Source organism: Mirounga leonina, unplaced genomic scaffold (genome assembly GCF_011800145.1).
Source record: "Mirounga leonina isolate KUSES-001 unplaced genomic scaffold, KU_Mleo_1.0 Mir_168, whole genome shotgun sequence".
Lineage (NCBI taxonomy): Eukaryota > Metazoa > Chordata > Mammalia > Carnivora > Phocidae > Mirounga > Mirounga leonina.
In genome coordinates, this window is record NW_023270426.1 from 62,585,214 (window position 1) to 62,599,040 (window position 13,827).

At 31.7% G+C, this 13,827-nt stretch overlaps 1 protein-coding gene across 10 annotated transcripts in view; it reads right to left on the reverse strand.

Moving 5' to 3' along the window:
- The window catches only part of FAM172A (family with sequence similarity 172 member A), a 411,264-nt gene that overhangs the window by 235,840 nt on the left and 161,597 nt on the right, over window positions 1–13,827 (reverse strand). For all 10 annotated transcript variants that reach the window (XM_035014862.1, XM_035014855.1, XM_035014863.1 and 7 more), the window contains one exon: window positions 6,078–6,296. In XM_035014862.1, coding sequence (XP_034870753.1) covers window positions 6,078–6,296 — 219 coding nt within the window. The remainder of the gene's footprint in view (window positions 1–6,077; window positions 6,297–13,827) is intronic.

The window sequence follows — 13,827 nt, forward strand, 5'->3', positions numbered from 1 at the left end:
GTGAAAGGCGAAGTGGGTGCTTGGAGGATAGATGAAAATGTGTTTCAGAGGGAAATATATTAGGTAATCTAAATTTAGTCACAGATCTAAGCCACATTTTCCATTTGAACTATATCAGTTAATAAAGCTGGTGTTTGTTGATATCCTGTTGTCTGATTCCTTTGTCACTGGGTCCCATACTCAGGAAGGTAAGATAGACATATTATTTTTGGTACAAGGTAATGAAAGGTATAAAAGCTGGGGACCTCGAGAATTGGACACTTTCTTAGCTGATTATGAACTTGAGAGAAGACAGAAGTTATTTATTAGCTCTGAAGCCCCAACACGGTGTATCAGAAACCACGTTCACTTTACATATATTATTATCATTCCATTTTTTCAGACCAAAAAACTGAGACATTGGGAAGTTAACTTGTTTGAGGTCACAGTATATTAAGTGGAAAGAGCTGGGATTCAAATTCAGGTCATTCAAATTCTGCACTTTTAATCTCATTTCCATACTACATCTCTTCAATGGGTATGATTCTGAATGTTATTCAGACACTAAAAACAGAAAATAAAAATAATTATTATCAAATCTGCCTTCAATGATTACCAGTTTCAAGTTCATTTGGGAAAATGTAAATGTTTTGGAATGTAGAAAATGTTTAAAATATAAATTCTTATATTGATTATTAAATTACTATCTAAGCCTATTCTTTTTTCTTTCCAGTTATATATTAAAAGATTTAGGGCTAAGGGGAAAAAAGGGAAGAAAGAAAAGATGCGGTGTGATGGGGGTACTCAGTTTCAGAGGAAAGCAAAATCCAGTATGAACAGCAGCAGCCCCTGGTGGTCTAAGGGGAAAAAATAGTGTATCTATAATTATGTGGGTAGAAATATGTTTTTAAAAAGAATATATGTACATATTTAGCCATTTGACTCAGTTCTCAACCCAACACGTTAAAAATCAGATGCTTTAAAAAATGATCTGTTGGCAAGATGCTTGTTAAAATTTTATCAGTTGAAATATTAAAATTCATTATGAATTAATTAACACATTATATAAAAATAAAATGTTTTTGTTTCATCGTTTTACAAAGTACTATAACCAGTGGTGATTAACACTGGGAATTTTGTGTGTCTTGCTATGTGTTGCTCAGAAAGAAACTAAATTTATAGGATTACCACTAAATTGATGACATTTTCTGTCTTCACTCTTGAATTCAGTTGGCAGATGTTTTTGAGAACAAAAAATTCCATCTTATTACAAAACATATTAAGCAGGTTTTCCTGCCAGGCATGTCTGACATGATGTTTATTGCCTAGACCAAATCAATCCCCTTAATAAGCCATAATATATGCCAGAAAGTACATTATTTCATACTTAAGGAAAGTTGCCACATGAAACAGTAAGTACTTTGATCTCTCAAGCTCTGCTTCTAATGCATCGAAACGTGCGACATAATCCAATAGTTAGTCATATCTATTTATACTCATTTAGTATGTAAAATAAAACTACGCTTTGCTAATCTTAAAGTTTTAGGCCTGGATTCTACTTTATTTCTGCCTGTCTATAATGGATATTTACAAAATTTGAAAGGAGATTTTGGCTTTTTAACAGATTCCAGAAAAAAAGAAAATTCAAATACTTAAATATACAAGGAAAATAAAATAGTTCCAGAGATTAGACATTCATTGACTGTAATATAAATAAATTAAAATTTGGTTGCTAAAACACTAGATAGAAATGACTCCAGTGGCCCTAGCACAGAAGAGAACAGGTTCAGAGAAGAAGATGGGATATTTATTAGCCTTCAGCAGTATTCTGAACATAATCCAAGTCAGAGCATCAAAAACATATTTTTTGAAAGAAAGCTTCAGTTTATCAGTTGGCTGTTTCTGAACAATTGCAAAAATTCACATAAATGCTGAAAAAATCCGTCAGAAAACTAGACACCAAATATCTCTCATGTTAAGGGATAAGATTTTTGATGGATGTCAACAAGCAATCAAGCCATAAATATTTGAGTATCTTCAGTGTGTAATGCCAGGCTTTGCCAAGATTCTTATTCTGTAAATGTCTCCTCCACATTTGGATTTTTCCTTCTGTGGCCATGTAATTTCCTTCCCCCTTCCCCTCGCAGCATTTTTTTTTTTCAACCTTCTGAGTCTAATCTCTCTTATTTACTTCCTATCACCACAGCCCACAATTAAGTCTCTTAGGGAAGAGATATTTAAGCAGTTCCAACTCAGTATTACATATATCAGCATCAAGTCACTTTTGCCTATATTCCACCTACATACTGTAAAGTGCTTTTAAATGATCTTCCTTAGTCTGAGTACTTGTCCTCTTATGCTCCAGTTTGATACCAGAATAACCCTCATTTCTATGCTGCAGGTCACATTATCTAGCTATCTTTAGACTAAGGCCTAGTCTTTTTGCTTTGGTCTCCTTGCAGGGGATTGGATTCTAGTGAGTGGGTTTATTATCAGTTCCTGACTCCTCATAGTATGCTCTGTACTATTGTAAAAATTGGCTCATTTCTGTTTATTCTTAAGGAATGACTGATAAAGTATGCTCAAAGACCTATAATATTATGGGGAGTGGAAAGGCATGAAAGATAAATATTAATAATATTATGAAACAAAAACACAAGAGATATCTCAGGACAGCAAATGATAAATTCCATATAAGTAAACCAATCACAGTTAACTTCCATGAGTCACTGTAAGGAGAGGTCACTGATTATGGTGATATGAAAAGGTGAGATTTCAGCTGGGCACTACAACATGGATAGAATTTGGATGAAGGAAAAGAACAGGAAGCAAAGTTACATAAAGCACAAAGTGTGTACAGCAAAGAACAAGTATAGCAGCCTGGCTCTACTCTTATGAGCAAGGCTGCAAAACGGAAACAGCAGTAGGTCATCATGAAACATTTCCATTTTGACCCATAAATATAGTACCCTGATGATAGAGCTAAAAAAGAAAACAGGATATCCCACTTTTATATATTCAGATGAAAAGGTATAGATCAAGGTATTAAATAAATCTTGAGAAACTGACTTCTTATTATCAATTTTTGTAATGTTTTCTCAGCCACTGGACTGGGTAGGGGACCAACATTGTAATTTTTTGTTTGTTTTGGATTGTTTGAATGAGTTTTCTCACAATCAAGTAGCATACTTTAATGATGCAGGACATATTTAAAAAAAAAAACAGTAGTAGTTTGGGATTTTAATCTTGGCTCTACCACCTTACTTACCAAATAAAAATTTATTATGAAGACTCTGTTCTGACCCCTGGGGATATAACAGTGAGCAAAGCAGACTAAGTCCCTGCTCTCATGGAGCTTACATTAAGAGCTACGTGACTTTGGGGAAATTACTAAGTTTGACTCATGGTCTTCTCATGTAAAACTGGATCAATATTAGTGATCCTATTAAAAGAGACTATGTATGTATACACATACATATAATGTAATCTATTTATGTGATTTATTATTTATGTTTTAAATATGTATTATATATGAATTGTTTATAGATATTTAACAGCATCTATTAAATAACTGATCAAAAATCTATTAATCATCAGATGTCATTTACTTTATATCATGCTTTTTATTATAATTGTTTTAATTTTCATATTTCATGTATATATTTTGTTTCCAACTGGTTAGAACAATGTGATAAAGAGGAAAGGGAGAAAGAATCTACAATTAGAAGTCCTGGTTTCAACACTTAGTTCCACCATTTACTAGTTATTTGATCCTAGACAAAAATGAGCCATCTGTGCATCAGTTTCCTTAACTATAAAATAAGGATAAAACTATTTGATCCACTTACCTCATGGGATTGTTCCAAAGAATAGATGATCAATTTCAAAATGTAAATAGTTAAGAAGTATATAAATTAATGCTAATTTATCCCCATCACATACCATGCTCTGTGTCTGAAAATTACAAACACTTTTTGGAGACATGTATTGGAAAGGAGAGTATAAGAAGTCACTTCTCGAGTGGGTCAAAATTACCTAAGAATTAAGACACATTATACAACATGAATCATTCTTCTCTTTCTCAACCACCGGATCACACCTTACTATCTAGAAGTATGTTTGAAGAGTACCAACTTAACTCTGCTATTTTGCACAATTATAGAAGATTTTAAGAGAAAGGGTATTTATTAAGGAAAAGTGACATTCATAACTAAGACTATCAGGTATATAGTTGTATTATCTAAACGAGTCTGTTTTTGCTTTAAGTGCTTTCAATGGGAACTGAGACTGATGAGTGAAATGGGACAAGAAAGAAAGAAGCAAAAAGACATGATAAGGAAAAAAGCAGAAATGGCAGGAGTGTAAAAGAGATAAGAGAGTGAAAGAAAAAAGACAAAGGGAAAGAGAGATCTTAAAAATGAAGCAAAATAAAAAAAATTTTCTTCCTTGATATAAGAAGAAAAACAGGCAGAGATAAATAAAACAGATTTGAAAACAGAAAACAGAAAATGTACACATACAAGAGAACAAAGCAAAATATCCATGCAGTGGTGACAAGAGAAAGAGAAAATAGAAAAGAAGATATAAAACCTACAAAACAGATGTCAGAAATAGATGCATAATCTGTATATATCATAGGTTAATAAAAGAAACTTTAAGAAGAAATAAAAAAATACGTAAAATCACTTTTTGTTTACATTTTACATAAGCCAGTGAATTTTCTTAATGATTTGTATACTTAAAAACTTTTACAATTCGTTTTTGAAATCTGGATATCAGAATTAATTTTTTTTTAACTGTCCTAAGAATGGTGGTTGACAGACTGGATTATATAATTAAAAAGCTTAGGAAAACTGATATAGAAAGTGACATCATGATACTTAGGCAGCCATAGGAAGGAAAAATGGTAATATACCTACATTAGAACAAGCAAGCTACTTACTGATTCCAATCTAATCACTGTTTTTATTTTTCAAAAAATATATTAAATAGCAAGTTGCTTTTCAGAAATTTAAATACTACAATCTCACTAACTTTTGCTTTAGTCACTGTATGATGAGCTTTGGGTATTCTTGGTCTGGATACCCTTTTGGGTCTTGAGAATTTATATGCTGCTTTCATACTGTTTAGCTGCCCTAACTTACTCAACAAACTGACCTACAGTCTTGAATGTTTGGAGTGCAATTCCCAAAAGCATAGTGATTATGCAATGAACTAGAATGAAGAAAATAACTTAGAAAGTTATATATTCCCCTCAAAGATGGTATGAAATATTTTATTAGTAAGCTTTTAAAGGAAATGTAAAAATAGCTCAAACTGATTAATTTGAAACTTTACTATTATTCTACAATATAATTTATAAAGTGTTAATTTGTCTATGTTTAAATGTTCTGAATTGCTCACTTTTAAAAAACATATCAATTTACTGTTTTACTTACCCGGTAGCATTTTTTGACGTTTTACTATTAAATTCTATTTCTAGGACCCATAAGCTTTGAAAATTGCATAAATCTACCTCATATATACAAGCACAGTATGTATATCAAGCAGAATGTGTCAAAGTTCAAATAAAATTGTTTGTGCCCCCTACGAATTAGAACTCCTTGGGCAGCACTGCTATAACGATCGCATGCTGCTAGCATTACAAAGTGCAAAGGTTCAGTGGGTAAGAAAAGAGCAAAGGAGAGAGTTCCCTCATTACACTAGCCCTAAACTATTCTAGTTTAAATATTTATTAAGATATTAATTACTCTTCCTCCCTCCATCTGCCTTCAGAAGTTAAGCTGAAACACCGTGGATGGATGGTTGCTCATAGAAAAAGAATGTATTAAAACCATTACCACCCAAGATGAAGACTGATGTTTTGTATGGTGCATTATTAATCGCTTTTGAAACTTAAGTAAAATATCGCACTGAAATAAGAATGACGTGTTTTGTAATTTAATAAAAAAACAAAACATTTCATCCAAGTAACAACCATGGGATATGAATGGTTGAAAATTAAAGAATTAAGTTTTTTTAAAAAAATAATATATGTGAAATAAAATACAAATAAAGTAAAAGAAATAATGAAGGAAAGTAATAATCTTATTACTTACTCTGATATACAGCTGCATCATCTCTTTTTCTCTTTGGGGGTTACGATACTTTTCATAGAAATCACGTCGCTTCTTTGTTTCTTTAGAGACTTTATCTTTTCTTTCCCGTTTTTCTGCTGGTTCATCTGAACTATCAGAAGATGACTGTACATGGATCTTTGGCTTTTCTACTTCAATATAGTTTTCATTGGGATTCAGTACTATTACTCCATATCCTTCCTGTTTTGAAAGCAAAGAAGGCAGCATAATTTAACCTTAGAAACCATCTCAATTCATAAAAAATCTGTAAAATTTCAAAGTAAGTCATTTAATATAGTTGCATATTCACTAAAGTATTTCTTTATAAAAGACTATAGTTCTACTTTTTCCAACAAAAAGTTATTTAAATTGTTTGCCTATTTGTAAATAAACAGATTATTTGTAAGAATAAAAAGACCAAATTGTAACATAAAGATTACGAAGGTTATATTTTTTAAAAAGGACTTCAGATCTCTCAAAACCCCCCAAATAATTGAAATAAATTATCAAATAACAAGTACACTTTCAAACCACATTAATATTTAAATACCTATTTTGAGAAAATAGCCTCCTTGAAGCTGAAGTTAAAATTTCACAACCTATTTTGTTGGATTCTCTTTCTTTTACAATTGCACTTTAATGAGCATTTTTTATTTATTTGAATTCAAGAACGTATAAGCAATTAAGGAATAAATGTGACCTAACATTCTACAGATTTACATATCTGTAATATCAGAAACATATAATGTCTACCTGTGCACCTTGTATTTTTCCACCTCTCTTCTTTCCGGAGGCCACACAATCATAAAACAAAATAATATCCTACTACAATGCATGCAAGCAATTATTTAATCCTAAAATTTCTTTCATTTTTAACCACCATAAAAATTTCTCTTTATTAGGGACCAGTATCAGAAAACAAGTCCCAAAGTCTAAAATACAGCTTACTGAGCTATTATACCTTCTCTAAAGTTTTAAAGATATATTTTCCTGTCTGACAATTCTAGCAAGGCAAACATTTCTATGGTTATAATTAGGAAAACTTTTGGTATTTATATTAAGTTATAACTGATGGAATAATCAAACCACGAGAAAGTAGAGAAGAATAAACAATTTCCACTGACAAGCATGTGCAACATAAATTTGTGAAGCTATTAATATCTTATATTTTCTATTCACTTCTGTACTGTGGGTGTCCCAATTTTGCCTTGTAAAATCCTGTAAGATCATATTTTAAAAATGTATTATATTACAATAAAAACATGTAAGAGCTATGGAAAATAAAGCTTGAAAAATCTCACCCTTACTGAAAAAGAAAAGTATATACTTTTTCCAAAACTGTAAGTGTAGAACTACTTCAAGTTTAAAATTTGTTTTTTGCCAAACCAACCATAAGAAGATGATTTTTTAAAAAAGTGATGGCAGTAATAATAGAGTAATGTTAGCACTGACAATTATCTTATTTTTAAATATGCTACACTGCTGCACATAGTTGGTTTAATGGTCGATTTCACAATCTACATAAAAACTTCAATGGGATTTTTCAATTTTTTCCTCCAGTTGATATTATTGTCTAAAACCATAATATGGTTTGCAGATTGTGAAGTTCATTAAAGTTGTGATTTTAGTGATAGTACTGTTAATTAAGATATAGTTGTCTTGCACACATGAAAACTATATAATACATACCAAACTGATTAACAAAATACCACATATTCTTTAATACATGTTCAAATAAAACTTTTAAATAAATACCTATTTTATGAGAAGTTATAAAATATTTTACAAATTTAAACGTTCTACATCAAAGCACAAGATAAAGGGTTTTTCTTGTTTCTCTTTTTAAGTATCTTAGCTGGTAAGTCAAAGTTTTACCAACAAAAGATATTTTATTTGGTCGTGCTTTATTCTAATCTGTATAGCTATTCAAAAGTCTTGTAATTCATTGTGATCACTGTCAGGTAGACAGATTGTCACTTGGTGATTTTCTACAGTTGGACACACTTGACTAGTTATTAAAATCACATTTGAAGGAAGTTCCTACCCCTCTTCCTTGCGCCTCTTACAACTTTTCACGCCCTTCTCAAATTTCAGCTATAACTTCTCCTCCCACCAAAAGTAAGTTAAAGAACACTGTTGCACTCTGCTAAACAGGGTGAAATAGAGGCATTCATACACTGTCTCTGGTGTAAGGAACATAGTCAAAAAAGGTCACCATAGGCCAAAAAGAAAATTGCCTCCTTACTAGATTCTGTACCGTGAGTAAGTGGTCTCCTGTCATGTTTCTTCCCTGCCTTCCCTGAGTGAGTTGAACTTTAAACACACACACACACACACACACGCACGCACATGCACACAGTCTCTCATACTCACATATGAGTTAGAAGTAGCAAACCCAAAATAGAATCTTAGAATTTTTAGAGATGAAAGTAGTGATATGCTACATTTTAATGATAATATGAAAAACATCAAACTCAATGTAACAAAGTGGGACTTTAATAAATTGACAGAACGTGAGCACCACCTTTGCACCATGAATGAATTCCAAATAAAGGTAAACTCTTTAGATAAAATTTACAGTCACTAGAATTATAAAACTTTCCCCTTAATTTTTAACTTAATCACTAGATACAATATTTTCATAATACCACATTTATTTGAGCAGAAGTTTTTACTTCAATTTTTGGAAATCATTGATTAAAAAATTACTGCGCCTACTTGATTTTAAATGGACTGAAATTTGATGTGTCCGATCTAAATAAGTATAAAAAACAGACACACATAAATCATCAAAGAAGTAGTATTTGTCTAAGTTATTGATTATGTAACTGAAAATTACATGACTCATTTGTCCAATTTTATAAAGACACAATGTCAATTTTTCACCGAAGCATCAACTGATGAAAAATGATTCTATTTTTAAATCACTAGTATATAAATCAATTAAAGAATTTTTAGCATTTAGATTTCAACAATGAATGCTGCTCTTTAAACACCTGAATTATTTAGAAAATATTTTATCATTTAGATATTTCATACTGCCAATTTAATTAATGGAATAACAATCAAGAAATATTCAGGAACATTTTCTGCAGAAATGAGAGCTAATTTTAATAAATGTCTTTGTTACAAATTCAATTACCATTCTGTGAAAAACTTATATTTTTCAATTAAAATTTTCCTGATAAATTAATTAATGCGATATTCACAGAGACCATTAATAACCATTTTATAATGAGGAAGAGAAAACTGGAGAAACAAAATATAGTTAACTATCCCACTTACATGCTCTAACCACAGGTACTAGTAAAACTTTGTCTTCTCCTCCTTTCCTCTGTCACATATAAATTTGTCCAAAAATTTCTTTATACATTAAAGCTAAAAAGATTTTTGCCATGTCAACATTAATACATGGAAACCAGGTTATCAAAGTAAATAGTCAAAGCAAAACAAGGCAGATAGCATATCAATAGCTAAATTTAGCCATTGTAAATGCAGTATCAATTTATATCTTAAAAAATCATAATAAATGTCATTTTAAAAATTCTCTCTATTCCCAATAACTCAATCTATACACAAAGAAATAAATAAAAAGAGATCCTAGTTTGACCTATCACAAATGTACCCATAAAGTTTTACAAAACTCTGTAAAACCAGGCATAAGACATAATATCATAAAAGAACCGTGCATTGCCACTCTAATGAGGCCTCCATAACTAATGCTTACAACCTTAAACGTTTTATATTGAAGTATTATTTTTATATTTAATTATTCATGCTAAATTTCTCATAAGATGAAAAGGCAGGTCATTTCAAACATACATGGAAACTTCTGTTATCTTTAACAAGACAAAATGATCAAACTGATTATCTAACATTCTACAACTAAATAAATAAAACTTCTGGCATCCTGATTAATGATTTACCCAAATCAATTCTAATATCCAACATTTGAAGAGACAAAGTATATATAAAGTTGTTAATTAACTATTAGGTTTGAGTGCACAGTCTAGTAGAAGATCAAGAAAGTGATCAAGAGGATAATCTTTTCCATTTATCTCATTCCATTTTCTATCCTTTGTAGCTATAACTGTAGTTTCATTTTCAGAAGTGTGTTTATAAGGCCTAAACAAACCATGGAATCTTAATCAGAAACCCTCAAAATTTTATTGCTAGACATACAGTTTATTCAGCACAAGGGCTTGCTGTGATTTACATAGAAGCACAGGCCTGCAGGCCTCCTTTACTTTTAAGTCTATAGATGCACTTACTAATAAATAATCATTCATTTATCATTCAATCAACAAATGATGGCTTAGGTCAGAGGTCTAAAACAGACAGGTGATGCCAAACACAAGAACCAAAGAGGAAACCTTGCTTAAGAAATTAAATCAGTATAGAAATGTACTTGTCAAGAAGATTCTACAGATAGATAAAACGTTTCCATGTCTGACCAAAGCCAGAATGTATTTTGATCCCAACAAAATCTTGCTGAAACTGAAGATTTATCCAAGTTAATTTGCCTATTAGTTACCACTTACAAGGAAAATAGAAAATAGGGAAAATTCTACATCTTTTCCAATCTCCTATGGTTGGCTAAATAAAAAAATCAGGTGAAAATACTCAGCTCTGCATATTAACCTGCCAATACTGTAAGTCACATGTGACCAAAGAGGTCAGGGGCCAGAGTAGAATCCTCTGACCTATGGAACTCTCTGTTTTGGTCTTCAGGCAAAGCTCTGTAAAGATCATTTTACACAGATTGATCAATCATATTTTCCAAGTTCAGCATTCTATCTGCTTGGTTTGAAAGAAGAAAGGTGCTCATCCTCAAGGGAAATGAAACCCAAAGCATTTTACCTACATATAAACTACATATACCCATGGTTAAAATGGACAAACCACTGTCCATTCATCTTTTCTGAAAGATGTATGTTGTATTTATTCTCATCTTTTTCCCAAAAAGGGTATGTCTATGTCACTGTTGCAACATTCTAGGTGCAACAGTGAGATGAGGTCATGACAACCAATCAGAAGTCACTAGTGAAGCGTTAAAGTAAACAGAGCTGTTGGAGCTGCAGCTCTGCTTGAAAAATGCCCCCTCCATTATTTCAGCAATTTTCTCAAGACGTGACCTGGGACTGAAACGCCTAAAATGTCACTTGACTCCGTTTTGTGCTTCCTCCCAATGTGCACTTAAGTAACAGCACCCTGCTAATATTTTATAAAATGTTTGTCACAACCATGCTTTCTTTACCTTGTTGCTCCCTAAATTCTAATGTCGTGTTCCATGGTACAAAAATGCCATAATATAGACCAACATAGATTATTCCAGTAAGTTTCCAACTTCAAATAGCTCATCAAGTTAGTCAGTAAAAGAAAGCATGCCACAAAAAGTTTTCAGAGGACCACCTGTTGTCTATTATTTTTACATAGCACTTACTCATAAATCATAACACAGGGTAATTAATCAAGCTGTCAAAGAGAAGGTCAAAGGTTATATGGTAGAGTCAGAAGGTCATGCATGGGCTGATAGAGGTCAGGGTCACACTGCATTCCTCATTATCAAGTTGGGATGAGAGACGGCCCAAGCAAACAAAAGTGAAAGCAGATGGAGAAGTGAGTGGATAAAAAAAAAAAAAAGAAAGAAAATTTCACAAACAAAAAGAAAAGTGAAAGAAGACTGTCAGCTGCCTTCAAGTAGAGAATAGAAGAGAAAAGAAATACACTGAAATGTGCTCAAAGGAGCTCAAGAACATAAAGAAACTACAGTTTTATTAATTAAATAAGATGAATATAACTTTTCCTGGCCATTTTACTAGTGCATACTAAGCAACATTAGAAAATATATGTTTAGCATCTCTATACCTTCTCCAGCTAGTGTGCTCAAGATAAATTAAGGTAAAGGCAAAGAGTTCCAAAGATAAAGTATGATTACAAAAAAAAAAACAACAACAACACAAAAAAAACACTGCAACTTATAATAAGAGGGTTTTTTTTCCTTTAATAATGTCTCTGAATTACAACATAGATGTGCAAATAGTTTTAGCCACAGGATAGACAATTTTTAAGTATGATACAAAGATATCCACAAATATAAACACATCATAAAAGTCCTTTTGAATAACAAAACAGTTATAAAATATTCTATTATTATGCTGGCCTGAATCAGATGCAGAATACTGTGCAAAATTAGCTGTCACCCTTTGCTCGAAATCTTTGTTAATCTCATTTTGAATGTTTGCAGCTTTATCAACACATGCATCAATGTCAGCTCCTTGGTTACTGAACCGCTATAGTTGGAAGAAGATATAATTAAAATGTTTTGGCACAGAAAAGGTGAAATTGTATCTTCCCTTGTTCCCTTAGGAGTCTGTAAAACATGAAGGATATATTGACAAACATATACCCTTGTCTCTGGTTCTGACATCCCAGGTCATCCAAGTACTATTTATTTTGAAACATTCACTTTGCACTTACCTATATTATCGCCTGTTCTGTTTCTAACTTTTCCTAGATTTTAGAACATTGTGATGCTTAAACACCACAATTTTTTCTTCTGATCACCAATATTTTATTTATTAAAGCATCCCATAAACTTACATTATCATCATAAAAAACATTTACGATTCATTATCAAGGACATAAATATGATTTAATAATACAGCATTATGAAATCTTTTATATTCTTTGCTTTTCATTCTCATAAAAAACCCCCACAAACATACACCCACACGTTTACACGTTACAGTAAAAAGAAATAACAAGTTACAACTGTTGCCTGTCTATGACAGATCAAAATCCCTAAGTCGATATAGGGAATCTCACAAACACACATCCCCATTACATGGTCCCAAGCAGAGTTGGATGGACAAATTTATCTTATGAAATTTACTGTTCTTCATGAAAGTTATGCCCTTATGCTATAGAGGGCAAAATGAAAGTCCAATAGTCTCTTAGCTTTCCACTAAAATCCATTATAAAACTGTGTAAATATCGTAGTTCAAGGTCTTTTAAAACATTATCCCTTTGACCCAATCATATACCATGCAAACATATGCTTACGTTTTTAAATTACTCTTAAAATCTATGGTACATTAATCATTTTATCTTCAAATATGTCACCTTTCTCTTTCTTTTTTACTCCAATTAAAACAGCATGTTTAAAATATTTTTGTTGTTTTTTCAAGAACATATATGAGTACTTTGCTTGTGGTTCTAGAGTCCACTTGCAAGCATGACGACATAAAGAAGGATCCCAAGTATTCAATGAGTCAATAATTTGTTAAAAACTGATTTCATACAATGAATATTTAATAAGCATCTACTATTAACCAAGCACTGTGCTAGGTACAGTGCTATACCTATGAGTCACCTTTCATTTTAAGATATTTCCATTCAATAAAAAATTCCAAATCAGAATTAAGTACAAATCCCTAAAATGTCTACATGAAACCATTTTATTCTTCAAGAGAAAAGAGGATATGAAAAGGGGAAAAAAGGAAGAAAGCATAATGATAAGATATTCCTAAAACCAATGTAGCTACATTTTCAATGTTAACCCTAAATGGTAAGCTATGTTTCTGTTTGTATTAAGAGTAATAGTTAAACTTAACTCCATCACAATGAAAATGCACTGCTTGGGGATGTGTGTGTGTATATATGTATATGTGTATATATATGTGTGTGTGTGCGCATTGTACACATTCAGATATTTCAATGAGTAAAATCA